This window comes from Nestor notabilis, unplaced genomic scaffold (genome assembly GCF_000696875.1).
Source record: "Nestor notabilis isolate BGI_N333 unplaced genomic scaffold, ASM69687v1 scaffold17514, whole genome shotgun sequence".
Lineage (NCBI taxonomy): Eukaryota > Metazoa > Chordata > Aves > Psittaciformes > Psittacidae > Nestor > Nestor notabilis.
Genome location: NW_009924445.1, coordinates 1 through 11485, shown reverse-complemented (window position 1 = coordinate 11485; position 11485 = coordinate 1). Strand labels below are relative to the sequence as shown.

The 11485-nt window shown below is 51.7% G+C and overlaps 2 protein-coding genes across 2 annotated transcripts in view; both read right to left on the bottom strand.

Moving 5' to 3' along the window:
• PLIN1 (perilipin 1) overlaps positions 1-3177 on the bottom strand; it is a 4817-nt gene extending 1640 nt beyond the window's left edge. Inside the window, exons 1-6 of the mRNA XM_010012606.1 lie at positions 3133-3177; positions 1924-2122; positions 1708-1790; positions 1130-1382; positions 793-1010; positions 103-272 (exon numbers count right to left, since the gene is read on the bottom strand). Of these exons, the coding sequence (XP_010010908.1) occupies positions 103-272; positions 793-1010; positions 1130-1382; positions 1708-1790; positions 1924-2122; positions 3133-3177 (968 nt within the window). The remainder of the gene's footprint in view (positions 1-102; positions 273-792; positions 1011-1129; positions 1383-1707; positions 1791-1923; positions 2123-3132) is intronic.
• A 6043-nt stretch (positions 3178-9220) lies between these two features.
• Positions 9221-11398, bottom strand: PEX11A (peroxisomal biogenesis factor 11 alpha; the record flags this gene model as incomplete). Its single annotated transcript, XM_010012607.1, has 2 exons — positions 9221-9786; positions 11283-11398. Coding segments are annotated over 2 exons (682 nt in total), but the record flags the coding sequence as incomplete, so codon positions are not given.
• Between the last annotated feature and the right edge of the window lie 87 nt (positions 11399-11485).

The following is an 11485-nucleotide window of genomic DNA, read 5'->3' as shown; positions in this document are numbered from 1 at the left end:
AGCAGGGATGGGGGTCTGGTCCCAAAGGCATGATGGGAACATCCCCCTTGCTGGCATGGTCCATGGGCAGGAGGATGCTTTGGGGCACCTCGACCTCACTGCTCCCCCTTTCTCCATACCTCCTTGGTGTGGTGGTTGTCTTTCTTCCCCGCCTTCTCCTGCTTCTGCTCTGGCACCTTGCTTTGCCGCCGGCTCAGCCAGCCAGTTGTGGTGCTCTGCCCATCACTATGGACCTGTGGTGCCTCGGGTACACTTGGTTTGGCCAGGTTGCCCTGGAACAGGAGCAAAACTCCACCACTCAGAGGGAGCTGGTAGGTCCCATCCTGCTTATCCTGAGGGTTTCAGGAGGGTCTTGAGGTGCACGGGGAGCAGGGGGATCACTGTTGCACATGAGAAGAAATCCTGAGGGCAACTGGGGGTGCTGGGATATCGGCACAGGCCACGGAAGGGGATCCCATGGCAGCGCTGGGTGTGAGAGGAGAGGCATCTCCTTCTCCCCATCTCTCTGGGTCCCTGCAGGGGCTTTCTGCTTTAGGAAGGATGTTATGGCAAGGCCATAAATCAACAGTGTACATTGGGAGCTGGCTAAAAATAACTTGTCCCACTAACACAGCGCAAGGTTGTGTGTGAATGTACCGCGGGAACTGCGGGCACTGGCTCACACTGCTGAACAGCAGCCCTCCAGCACTCCCCACCCTGCTCTAGGATGTGCTCCAAGGAGCCTGAAATGTCCCATCTGAAAGCAGAATCAGCCCAAAAGAGGGTACAGGGGAGCAGGAACCCATCACTCACCACAACGGGGATCCATGTGGCCAGCTCCTGCCCTTTGGCTTTGGCACGCTGGAGGCCATGGGTGGTTTGCTGGTAAGCACGGTGGGAAGCAGTGCTAACCAAGGCACCGATCCGGCCCAGGGTGCTGGGAGCACTGGGAGCACTGGGAGCACTGGGAGCACTGGGCTGCTGCTGGGAAACCTTTGCTGCTGACCCACGTGTATCTTTGGGCTTCTGATCTAAAGGCAGAAGAGTAGTGCGGGGTTTACATCCCGGTGGAACAACGCTCCTAAGCAGCCCTGTGACAAAGCCCAGGGACTTCCTCCTGCCTCAGGGGGTATTTGGGCATCAGGACTACCTGCTTCTTCATCCTCCTCCGGCAGCAGGTACTCCATCAGCTTCTCCAGCCCTCCCAGGGCTGTGTCGACCCCAGCGGCTGCCATCTGGCTCACCGAGTTCCTCCTTGTGTACTTGGCTGTTGTCTCCACCGTGCTCTTGGTGGCCTCGTAGCCCTCTGCTGCCAGCTCCATGATCTTATCCACGGAGCTGCCAATGGTGCTTTTGGCACTTTGGAGCGGGGTGGAGATGGTGCCCTTCAGTTCAGATGCAAGCTGCGGGTGGAGAGATGGAGAACAGCCCTGCTGGGGTGCTTGGGGTGGCATGGGACAGCTGGAGGGACCACAGGGACCTCAGCCACGGCCATGCCAGTAGATAGCCCTGAGAGGGGCAGAACAGCTCTCTCCAGTCAGGGAGAGACATAAGATGCTGTTGACCTGTATTTGGGAGCACCCCAACCCTCCCTTGTGCTGCAGGAGCCCTTGCTTGGAGGTGCTGCCTCCAGCAGCCCATCGCCATCCAGAAACAAGCCTAGAGGAGACATGCTGTGGGCTTTGTAGAGAGGCTGGTGGGTCCCAGGCTGTCCTGCCTGTGCCTTACCTTGTCAACCGGGTACTGGAGGGCAGGGATCTTCTCCTCCAGGTGGTCCAAGCCCCGGCAAGCCAGGCTGTTAGCGACAGCGACTGCCTTGGGCAAAGCATGGGGTGTGTTGGTGAGGAAAGCACCGGGGCTGTGCCAGGCACATGCTAGTGCCAGCGCAGTCCCACCACGGGAGGCTCTGTGGGCTCATCCCTGCTGTGTCCCCCCTGCACTCACACTGGGGCTCCAGCCTGCGCACCACCGGCTCCACGCTCCACATGGCCAAGGCGCTGGCGCCCTGCACGCCCCGCTCGTAGACCTCGCACACAGAGGCCATGAGTGGATGGGCCTCCTTGGTGGTGGTGTAGGTCCGCTGGAGGCTTTGGCAGGTTGAGCTCACCACGGGCAGCTGCAGCACCCTCTGCAGCACGTTCTCCTGTGTGTGGCAGATGGGCACTGGTTACCAACAGCCCTTGTTCCCTGAGGAACACCCCATCATCCGCACACCGGCGGCATTCGGTGTGGTACAGTGACCACAGAGGATGCTGGAGGAGGAGGGCACTTCTTGAACCACATTGAGGGTCTCAGCACAGCCATGGACAAGCAGGCTGGCTGCTGCTGCTGAAGGAGCAGGGATGCCACAGGTAGTGTCCCCCCATCTCATGCTCCCTCTGGCTTTCTGCTGCTTCTTCCATCTGACCCACCTCTTGCTCCTGTTCTTGGACCAGCAAAGACCAGTGCCTACGTGGCACCTCTGTCCCATCTGTGTCATCACCACTGTGACAAGTAAGAGGACCTCAAAAAAGGAGAAGGGGAGAGGAATGGGTCTGTCCCTGAGGGCACACAGGGCTTTGGTAGGAGCCATTGCTGTGAGAAGAGGGCACCAGAGCTCTGCGAGGGAGCAAGGCACCACGTCCTGCTGGCACGGGTGATGGGGGATGCCACGTGCACTGCCAGTGCCAGAGCATGGCTGGAGGTAGGTCCCTCGAAGCTGGGTGAGCAGGATAAACCTGTGGTTCCAACCCTCTGCTCCTGCTGTCACCGAGTTCCCACTTGGTGAGATGAGACCGCAGAGAGAGATGCTGCAGCCCCAAGGGAGGACCGAGGTGAGCACTGGCTCACACAGCGACCTGGAGGCCAGAAACAGAGCAGAAAGCTCAGCCAGCTCTGCTGGAGGTTTGGGGTCCACACTGGGGACACAGATGAGGGACAGGCACTGCTGTCAGGCATCACCAAGTGTTAACTCCCTTGATTCTGAATGATTTCATTTCAAGCGAGTGAAAGGTTCTGTCCTTTCCCTTTGATGATGCTCTATATTACTGCAGGTAAAGGTCTATATAAAGGGGATGAACACACGGGACAGCGTGAGATGTGACTTGTACTCATCTGGCCAAGTCGGTACGTGCTACCCAGCACCTCTGCCCTCCCCTCTCTTCCGGCACCCACCTTGGCACTTCCATTCTGCAGACTCTGATTCTTCTTGGCTGTCATCGTGAGTCACCCACCTGCAAAGCAAAGCTGGGAGCCTCAGACCCTGCTGTGAGGGCAGGGCTGGGCTTGGGCTTCCCCCACTCACTCCTGCACCCTCTGAGCATGGCGGGGCTGGGAGCTGGGCTGAGACATCTCCCATGGGTGCAGTGGATGCAGTATTGCCTAATGCTTGACTTGTAAGTTACCAGTTCAGCTGCAAAACCAATGTCTCTACACAGCCCTCCCCTGCTCGTGTGTTTTAACACCCCAAAGATGCAAAGTATTAGTTGAGAGGCATCTAGTTTGGAGGAGTGACAGTACAAGGCACGATAAATGTCACTGCTGTAAAGCAAGCTTGGAGCAACCGGAATGCTAATAGATGTGCATGGAGGCTGGGAGATGCAGGCTGGGAAGGGGCAAGGCAGCAGGATGGGAGCAGAGAGAGGAGCTGCGGGTAGGGATGCGCTGAGCTGCCCAGCTGTGCTCAGCATCCCCCTCCTGCAGCTCTGCCACTCACAGTGCCAGTGCCCATCCCTGTGCATCCCAGCTCGATCCAGGGGGCAAAACCACCGCAAAACACCCGTCTCCACTGCTCCCAGTGGGGTGACAGCACAAAGCACAGCGCCAGCTCCCAGCCCCGGACTCCCTTTCCTTAGCAGCAGATGAAATTCAGGAGGTTTAGGGATAGCAGCTGATCCCTGCTCTCACCCCCCATCCCACTGAAGCTGTCCCCGGTGGGACACGCTACTCACCGAGGGGCAGAGCAGGAGCAGAGGGTGCTGTCTGCACCGTCCCTTCACCCGGGTCCTGTGAGAGCGATGCACCGTGCCCTGGCCACTACCACCACCAGGCCCCACCTCCCGGTTGCGTGGGGTTTGGGAGCTGGAGCGTTGTGGTGGAAAGTGGCCAAAGAACTCCATGAAACCACCGTAATTTGGAACAAATGACGGCAGAAAATCCCCTTGGTTGTCTTCCCTGCAAAGCTGGGGCCCAGCTGGGATGCACCAGCGTTTAATGCTGCTCCAACAAGAGAAGGTGAGAAGAAGCTGCCCTTGGACCTCCCCAACTCAAAGAAACAGGTCATGAGCAGCCAGGGAGAAGGCGAAGAGTCAGGCAGGGTTTCCACAGGGATTAAAACTTCCCTGTGTTTCCGCAGCCCCTGTTACGCCCCGTGGTGGACCAGGATCCTATCCTGTTGGGAAATGCAAGAACCAAGAACACAAGTTTCTCCCCAGGAGACTTTACTAAGCAGAAGGTGGACAGTGGGGACACATCCTGCATAAAACAATCTGGTTTGGGCAAGTCCAAGGAAGGGAATTCATGGAGGGTTTTGGTGAGGCTTTTAGATGAGGTCCAGGTCAGACACTACATTAGGAAAATTCCAGGCATTTGGAGTAGACAGAGATGGAGGAAAAGGTCAGGTTGGAAGTGGAGTCTGGAGGTCACCTCATTCAACTCCTGCTCGAAGCAAGAAGCTAGCTTCAAGCTAGACCAGGCTGCTCAAGGTCTTGTCCAGTCCTGAAAAGTCTCCAAGGATAAGATCCCCATCTCTCTGGGGCCCAGTTCCTGTGCTAACCATACTCACTGTAAACTGCTCTTCCTAATGTCCAGTGGAATTTCCTCTGCTGCTGTTGGTGCCTGCCATCTCTCACCATGGACAGGACATGGTTCCCCAAATGTGTGCTCACAAGTGCTTCAAAGAGAGGAACAACTGCTCCCCTTGACCCGCTGCAGTGCTCTCGCTGCTGCTGCTCCCCGCCAAGGGGATCAGTGCAGATAAGCCTCTGACACAAGGCTGCTCTGTGTCGTGGACCAGCCACCAAGAGGCAGGGAGGCCCCTGGCATGCTGCTCAGCATCGGGGGGGCCCAAGCAGCAGAGCTGACTCCTTGAGCACCCCCTGTGCAGGATGTGGAGGCTCCACGGCTGCCTGCTCCTGGCTGTGCTGCTTGTACATGAAGGTGGGACATTTCCCACCATGGGAGGAAAATACCCCCTTTCCTCCCAAAGATCCTCAAGTTTGCTTCCAGCCCAGGGCTCTGCAAAGCTGGGCACAGAGGTGAGTGAATGTCCTGGGCTGTCTCCAGCTCAGCAGTCGCTGCTCTCCAGACAGCAGGACAAAGGGCAGCAAACGTTTGCTCTCTTGGCACTGAGACTTTTTCCATCCCTGCTGGCCTTGCTCACAGTGCAGGGGGCATGCCAGCCTTCCCTCTGCCTTGGCTGGAGTCGGGATCAACACACAACACAGCCTTTGCCCTACTAACGCCTTCGCTCATCCCTGCCCCTTCCTCCAGGGCGAAGGCTGTGCCAGCCCTGGCTTCGCAGTGCAAAGGTACCACCACCTCCACCTCCCTCTTGTGTTTCTGCAGGCAATAGTGAGAGTTTCCAAAGCAGTTTTACACCCTGGGCTCTGCAGTCTGCTCCATACCCATTTATATATTGTGGCCAGACCCCCTAAGACCTGCAAGGTATCTTTACACTTGGGTCTGGAGAGGTAACTGATTCATTTCCATGCCCTATGGCAGGATTGGCACCCCCTAAACCACTGCTGGCAGCTGTCTGTCCCGTTTCTTTTTAAGGACTGCCTTCCAGGGCAATGCATTTAGTCTTCTATTGTACTTGCAGTTCAAAAAGAAGTGTGACTTAATTCTCCCTTGCTGCAACACAGATGTATTACCCCCTGGATGGATTTAAGGACCAATTTATTGCATTCCTCTTGACAACCTTTTACACACTTGAAGTCTTCTCACACCCTTCCCCAGTCACCTTTCCTCTACAGAACCAGTTCATTTGGTCCCTCCCTGGAGAAGTTGGTTTTCAGACCTTTGATCATTCTTGCCACTCATCTGGGAATCCCAAATGGCTCACTCGTGTCTTGAAATACCACACCAAGCATGGTATTAACATTAGGCTTTGTCTGTAAGTAGATTACTTTGCACGTCTCACAAAGGCCACTCTCCTGTCAACTGCTTCCACTACACAATGTGTAAGAGATCAGTAATTCAGAAGGAAACACTTGCTAAGACACTGCTGAATGCCATGCTTTGTGCATTGTTCAGGAACTGACATTTTGGAGCTTTCAGTTGGCTCTAGCTCTCTCACTGCTGGTACTCAAGGGCAGCTGATGGCACTTTGTTTCAGGGCAGTTCATATATGCAGTTTTACCTGGTACTCATGTAGTCACTGCTTCATGTTTCTGCAACTGAAATGGGGACTGTAAATCAGTCTGAAGAATCTGCCTGTCACCTTGCTATGGCAAAAAGAAAGCTCTATAACCCAGGTGAAACTATAGGCAGTATCATCCCCCATAAAAAACAGGGATGAGAGGGAGGATTCCTCTTTCCATCGCTTTACACCACCTTCTAAGTTACACACACAGACACAGTGTCAGGCTCATGTCAGTTTATTGCTTGTGTTCAAACAGCTGTCCTTATTCCAACTGCTGTATTAGATACAAAAAAAGGCACTAAAAGGATTTTCTCCACATGATTGTGATTCTATGGCTTCAGTCACATTATGTTAAGGTACATCAAATCGCTACCCTCCAGCTAGGGAGCAGAAGGCAACTATTAGTGCTTAACATCCAGTAAAGAGAGTTACTCCTGCATGTTCCAACCCACATCATGAAGAATGGGACAGGTAAGGCTGAGAGAGGCTGAAAATTCCCTGCCCCATCTCCCACACGACATCTGTACTTGCAAGTGCAAGCCAGCCCCTACAGGAGAAACATCAAAGCCTGGCTCAGGGCTTCACACAGTGTTTGCCTGGCACAAGGGAGAAAACACCCTTCTCCCTCCACAGGGCACAGGGAGGTGCAGCTGGCTTGGGGCCACAGCACTGCTCAATATCAATTTCCCTTTACCTACAGGTAAGTACAAGAGAAAAAGGAGAAATGAGTTCACAAAGCAGTGACAGAAGTCGTTTGTATCTGAGAGCTCCCTGAGAGCAATTCAAAATGCGTTATTTTTTTGCAAGAAGATGAAATTCTGTAGATGAAAGGTGGCCAAACCTCTGCTACCGGAACATCAAGACTCCTTTTCCTTCCTCACAGGGGTTGCTACTCACTGGGGATAAGGATCAAATCTGACCAAGGGAGGGATGGGCTCCGCATTGCCAGGAGCTGAAAGGCAAATGGAGTAAAGAAACAAAAAATATTCCACTGTTATAAAGGAGAGGAAGCCCTTGAAGACAACATATCCCCCATAACGCTCCACTACAGTCTGGACTGCCAGCACACTCTACTTTTAAGGGTATTCATTTCCATATAAAAAAGAAGAGCTGCTGCTGGCCACATCTGGTCTTCAGGCACATTTATCCTGCCCAGCAACCTCTGTTTTTCAAACACTTCACTGGCAGGATAACACTTCAGATTCAAACTGGAAGTAATTCAAGTCTGACCACAATGACTTAAGTGGGCTCTGCCCTACTGTGCTTACTCAATTCCAGAGTTTTTGCCTTTTAATAGAGGAGACCAGCACCTTTCAACTTCTGTTTTCAGACAGCATCAAAAACAATAAGAGAGTACCTTGGTCCAGGTTAGAGTAGCCTCTGTGCACATCTCCTGACACATTAAACAAGGAGTCCTTGTGCTAGAAAGTAGCAGAATGCGCAGACCTAACTCTGATGAAGAATAATGATCATTTTATCTCCTAGATAATGTGCAGATTTTCCTCAGATAGCATCAGAACTGGTATCTGCAAAGCCAGGAGCAACAAAGACTGCATGCCACATTGGACAGCTGGACACAGCATTTCTCTTTTCACCCAGATGACACTGCCAGGCAATCATTCCCAATGAGGGAAGTAATGGATAATAATGCAGTTGCAGGGCAAACATAAGGCATTTTCAAATGGTAGAACCCATTCAACCAGCGAGACAACACACAAGAAACCTTGTGCTCATGAGAGAGGAGGGGAGGGAGGACCAGAGAGGAAAACCTAAGCCATGAATGCCCAAATCCAGTAACAAGCTTCAACTCTCACAGGGGATTCTGATATTATCAGGACTAACTCCACTCCCTTCCCTCTGGGAGCTTACACAACTAGAAACACTCCCTTGCAGTTTTCCTGACTCAACAAGCTCTAAGCCGGGCTTAAACCCAGAACTACACGTCCCAAAGCTCCTCATTATACTGGGATTTTTCACATTAAATTAAAACAACAAATCAAGCTCCTTATCACAATATGATTAATGGAAAATTGTTGCACTTGGAACTGCAGGGGTTTGGGAGTTAAGGTGCATGTGTAATAGGATAGCTAGTGCTTGTGAGTGGTTTCAGATTCACAGCTTTGGAAACCCCGTTCCCTACAAATCACAGCATCACCAGCACTCACTCAAGCTTCTCCCACGTGTCCTCCACCAGAACCTGCAGCCATAGGCTGCTGGAGCAGTCAGAGCTGGTGGCCAGTGGTCCCTGGCTCACATTACTGAAGGGAAAGAAGACAGTGCTGATTTCTTGGGACACAAGCTGGCACTCACTAGACTACAGATCCAGTGTCACCAGCGCATGTGACAGAGATCACACCACTCTTTAGTTACCATCACACTGCATTCAAACCACTGCCTACAGATAGCAGGATCCACCAGCCCAAACCTGTGAGAACACCTGTACTTGAGTTCAGGCCATTTTAACAACAGCTCCTAACTTGCCTGAGCCCACTGTAGGATATCTGGCTGTAGGAACCTTTGATCAGGGAATTCCAGCTTTCCAGTGTAAACACAATTAGTTATGAGTCATGTACCTATTGCAGTTGTCTAAGCAGCTATTTCTCAACCCTGTATTAAAATATAGGAACATCAATATTTCCTGATCTAGCAGCCATGTTCCAAGTCCTGTTTATGCCTTCTCCCATCTCCACTTACTCTATCAGGGAGTGTGTCATGGCACCAAACTCATCTGCAAAGATACAGGGAAGGATAAAGGGTAGAAATCACTTATTCAGAGAATAAAATTAATCTTGAGGTTACTGCGAGACACGTCCATTTTGGAAGTGCCATATGGAGGATAAAAACCTATCAGAGGACCAAAGGTGGTGGCTTGCTGCATACTATGCAGCTCCCTTTATGTCACTGTTTCAGCTTCAGATGTGGGCTTGCTAATGTGAGGATCCCCACCAGGGAGGAGATGACACCACAAAAACCAATCACTCCCGGGTTGGTCTTGTAGATCCCCAGCGTATCCAGAGGACCTGAGAGATCACAGAGATTCTTCACCAAGTCCAGCACCAAAGGAGGATGTTTCTTCAATATCTGAAACAGCAGGAGGAGAAAACCATGCACACCATCACTTTTCACACCATGAGGTTCCTGATTGTGTTTGTCCCAGAAGGAATTTTCCTTTATCTTTTCTTCCAGTATGGCTTGTTCCAGCCTCGAGGAGATCTCGTACCAGTCCCTGCCTAGATTCATCAAGAGTGAAATATAGTAGCACTTGGTAGCCCAATTCCTCCACTTGGGCTTATCAACATCAGGCTGGAGCCCGACACTGTTCAGCCACAGCACCGCATCACAGATGAAGTAGAGGGCACGGGTCAGGTTGGAGGCTGTAAGGCAGAAGCGAGGAACCACATCTGGCAGCTGTGTAGTTCTTCTGGCTGCTACCAACGCATGTACCATGTTGCCCAGCCTGAACACTGCAAGAAACCCCACAAAGGTTAGCATGGCATGGTCTTTACTGCAGACACAGCCCTGCACAGGACAACCTAGCATGTCACTGTCCATGTGTACTTTTAAATAACTTGGTGGCCTTTGGGCATTTGTATCCTTAAGCATTTTCTTCTCACAGCATGAAGAGCTACTATCAGCAAGAAAAGGGGTGTGCACATCTCAGTTCCGATCTGCACCAGCCCAGGCCCTACACACAAGTTCTGTAAACAGCCAGAACTTGCAGGCCTCTCCTACTGCTCTGTTCTCAGACCCTGGGTGCCCTCTGAACCAGTATCAACAAATAGGACACACACAGAGCCTCCAATTTCAGCTGTATGCTTCACTGGATCTCACCTAACTCTGTGGACAGGAGATGTTACTGCACTAACCCTGCAGCAACCATGAGCTACAACGTTCCTGAGCTTCTGTGAAAGCTGTTGATTCACATGCCTAGCACACTAAGATCCAAATCCCTCCTCAGCCATCAACTTGTCAGAGTTGCAGCCTGCACAAACAGGAATGGTGTATCCCATTTTAAGCTGTAACATATGACAAGCCTGGTTTCATCCACTGCACAGTTTGGGGTTTGCCCTGTGAATGTCAAGGCAGTATTATGCAAAATGCTTTTCATGATCTCCTGCAGTGCACAGTGACAGATGCTGGCAGCACCCAACCTTAGTGGAACTGCAAGAGTCCTGAATTCAGCCCTGACATTTATTAGCTGTTTCTTTAGCAGAAGCAGAACCATGGCTATGCTGATGAGCCAGCTTGCCTCCCTGCTAGAAACTGCCATACACAGGGGCTAACTGGAATAATAAACCAAATCCATGGTAACACATTAAACTAGAATATTTGCCTCAGATATTGAAGTTGTTCCAAGATCGAGCAATTGGTAAATAGGTGTAAGGTCAACTGGAAAGCAAGCAGTACAGCCACAGCAACAGGCTGGACGCAACTGTGACACAGAATGAAGTGACTAGGAGAAAAGTATGGCAGGGTATATGATTTAGGAGAGAAAAATGGCTATGGAAAATTACTGTGTGAAGCAGGATATAAAAGGCATATTGAAGGATGGACCTTCAGAGGTGATTTTATTGGGATGATGATCAGGCTGTCTCAAACCATCAGCTGGAAGGACTAATGCGAGCGCAGGAAGCCAGCCTTGCATTGTACTGCGTGGTCTGTCCTTGAACAGAGATGACAACTTGGATTCTGCAGCAGACTTAACTTAATTCTGCAGTTCTGCCAGCAGTAGCTCAGGCTGCCCGGCGGGAGAGAGGCTGAGGGAGTCATTAACGCCGATTTGGCCCTATCGAGCCTGGCAAGCTGAGGCAGGGATAAGGTCTATTGACCACTTTGTGAACATACTGAAGCGGTTTTGTGGCCTGAGGTAAGTTAACTACAGCAAACACACGGCCAGGAGCTGTTTTGCTGGAAGGAGCAAGTGAAGAAGGACTTATCCCCCTAGACACCAGGTACTTACTTTTCCGTCCAGAGCTCATGCTAGACTCCAACTGCTTGAGTTTCATTACCAGCTTCTCTTTATCAGCCTTACGCTCTATTAAATAGCTAAGCAACATGCATGTGTACTGAGTGGCTCTGGAACGGAAAAAACGAGGAAAACGGCACAGAGGTGAAACACGGACAATTCACAGGCACGGCAGCAGCAGGGCAGCGCTTATTTCC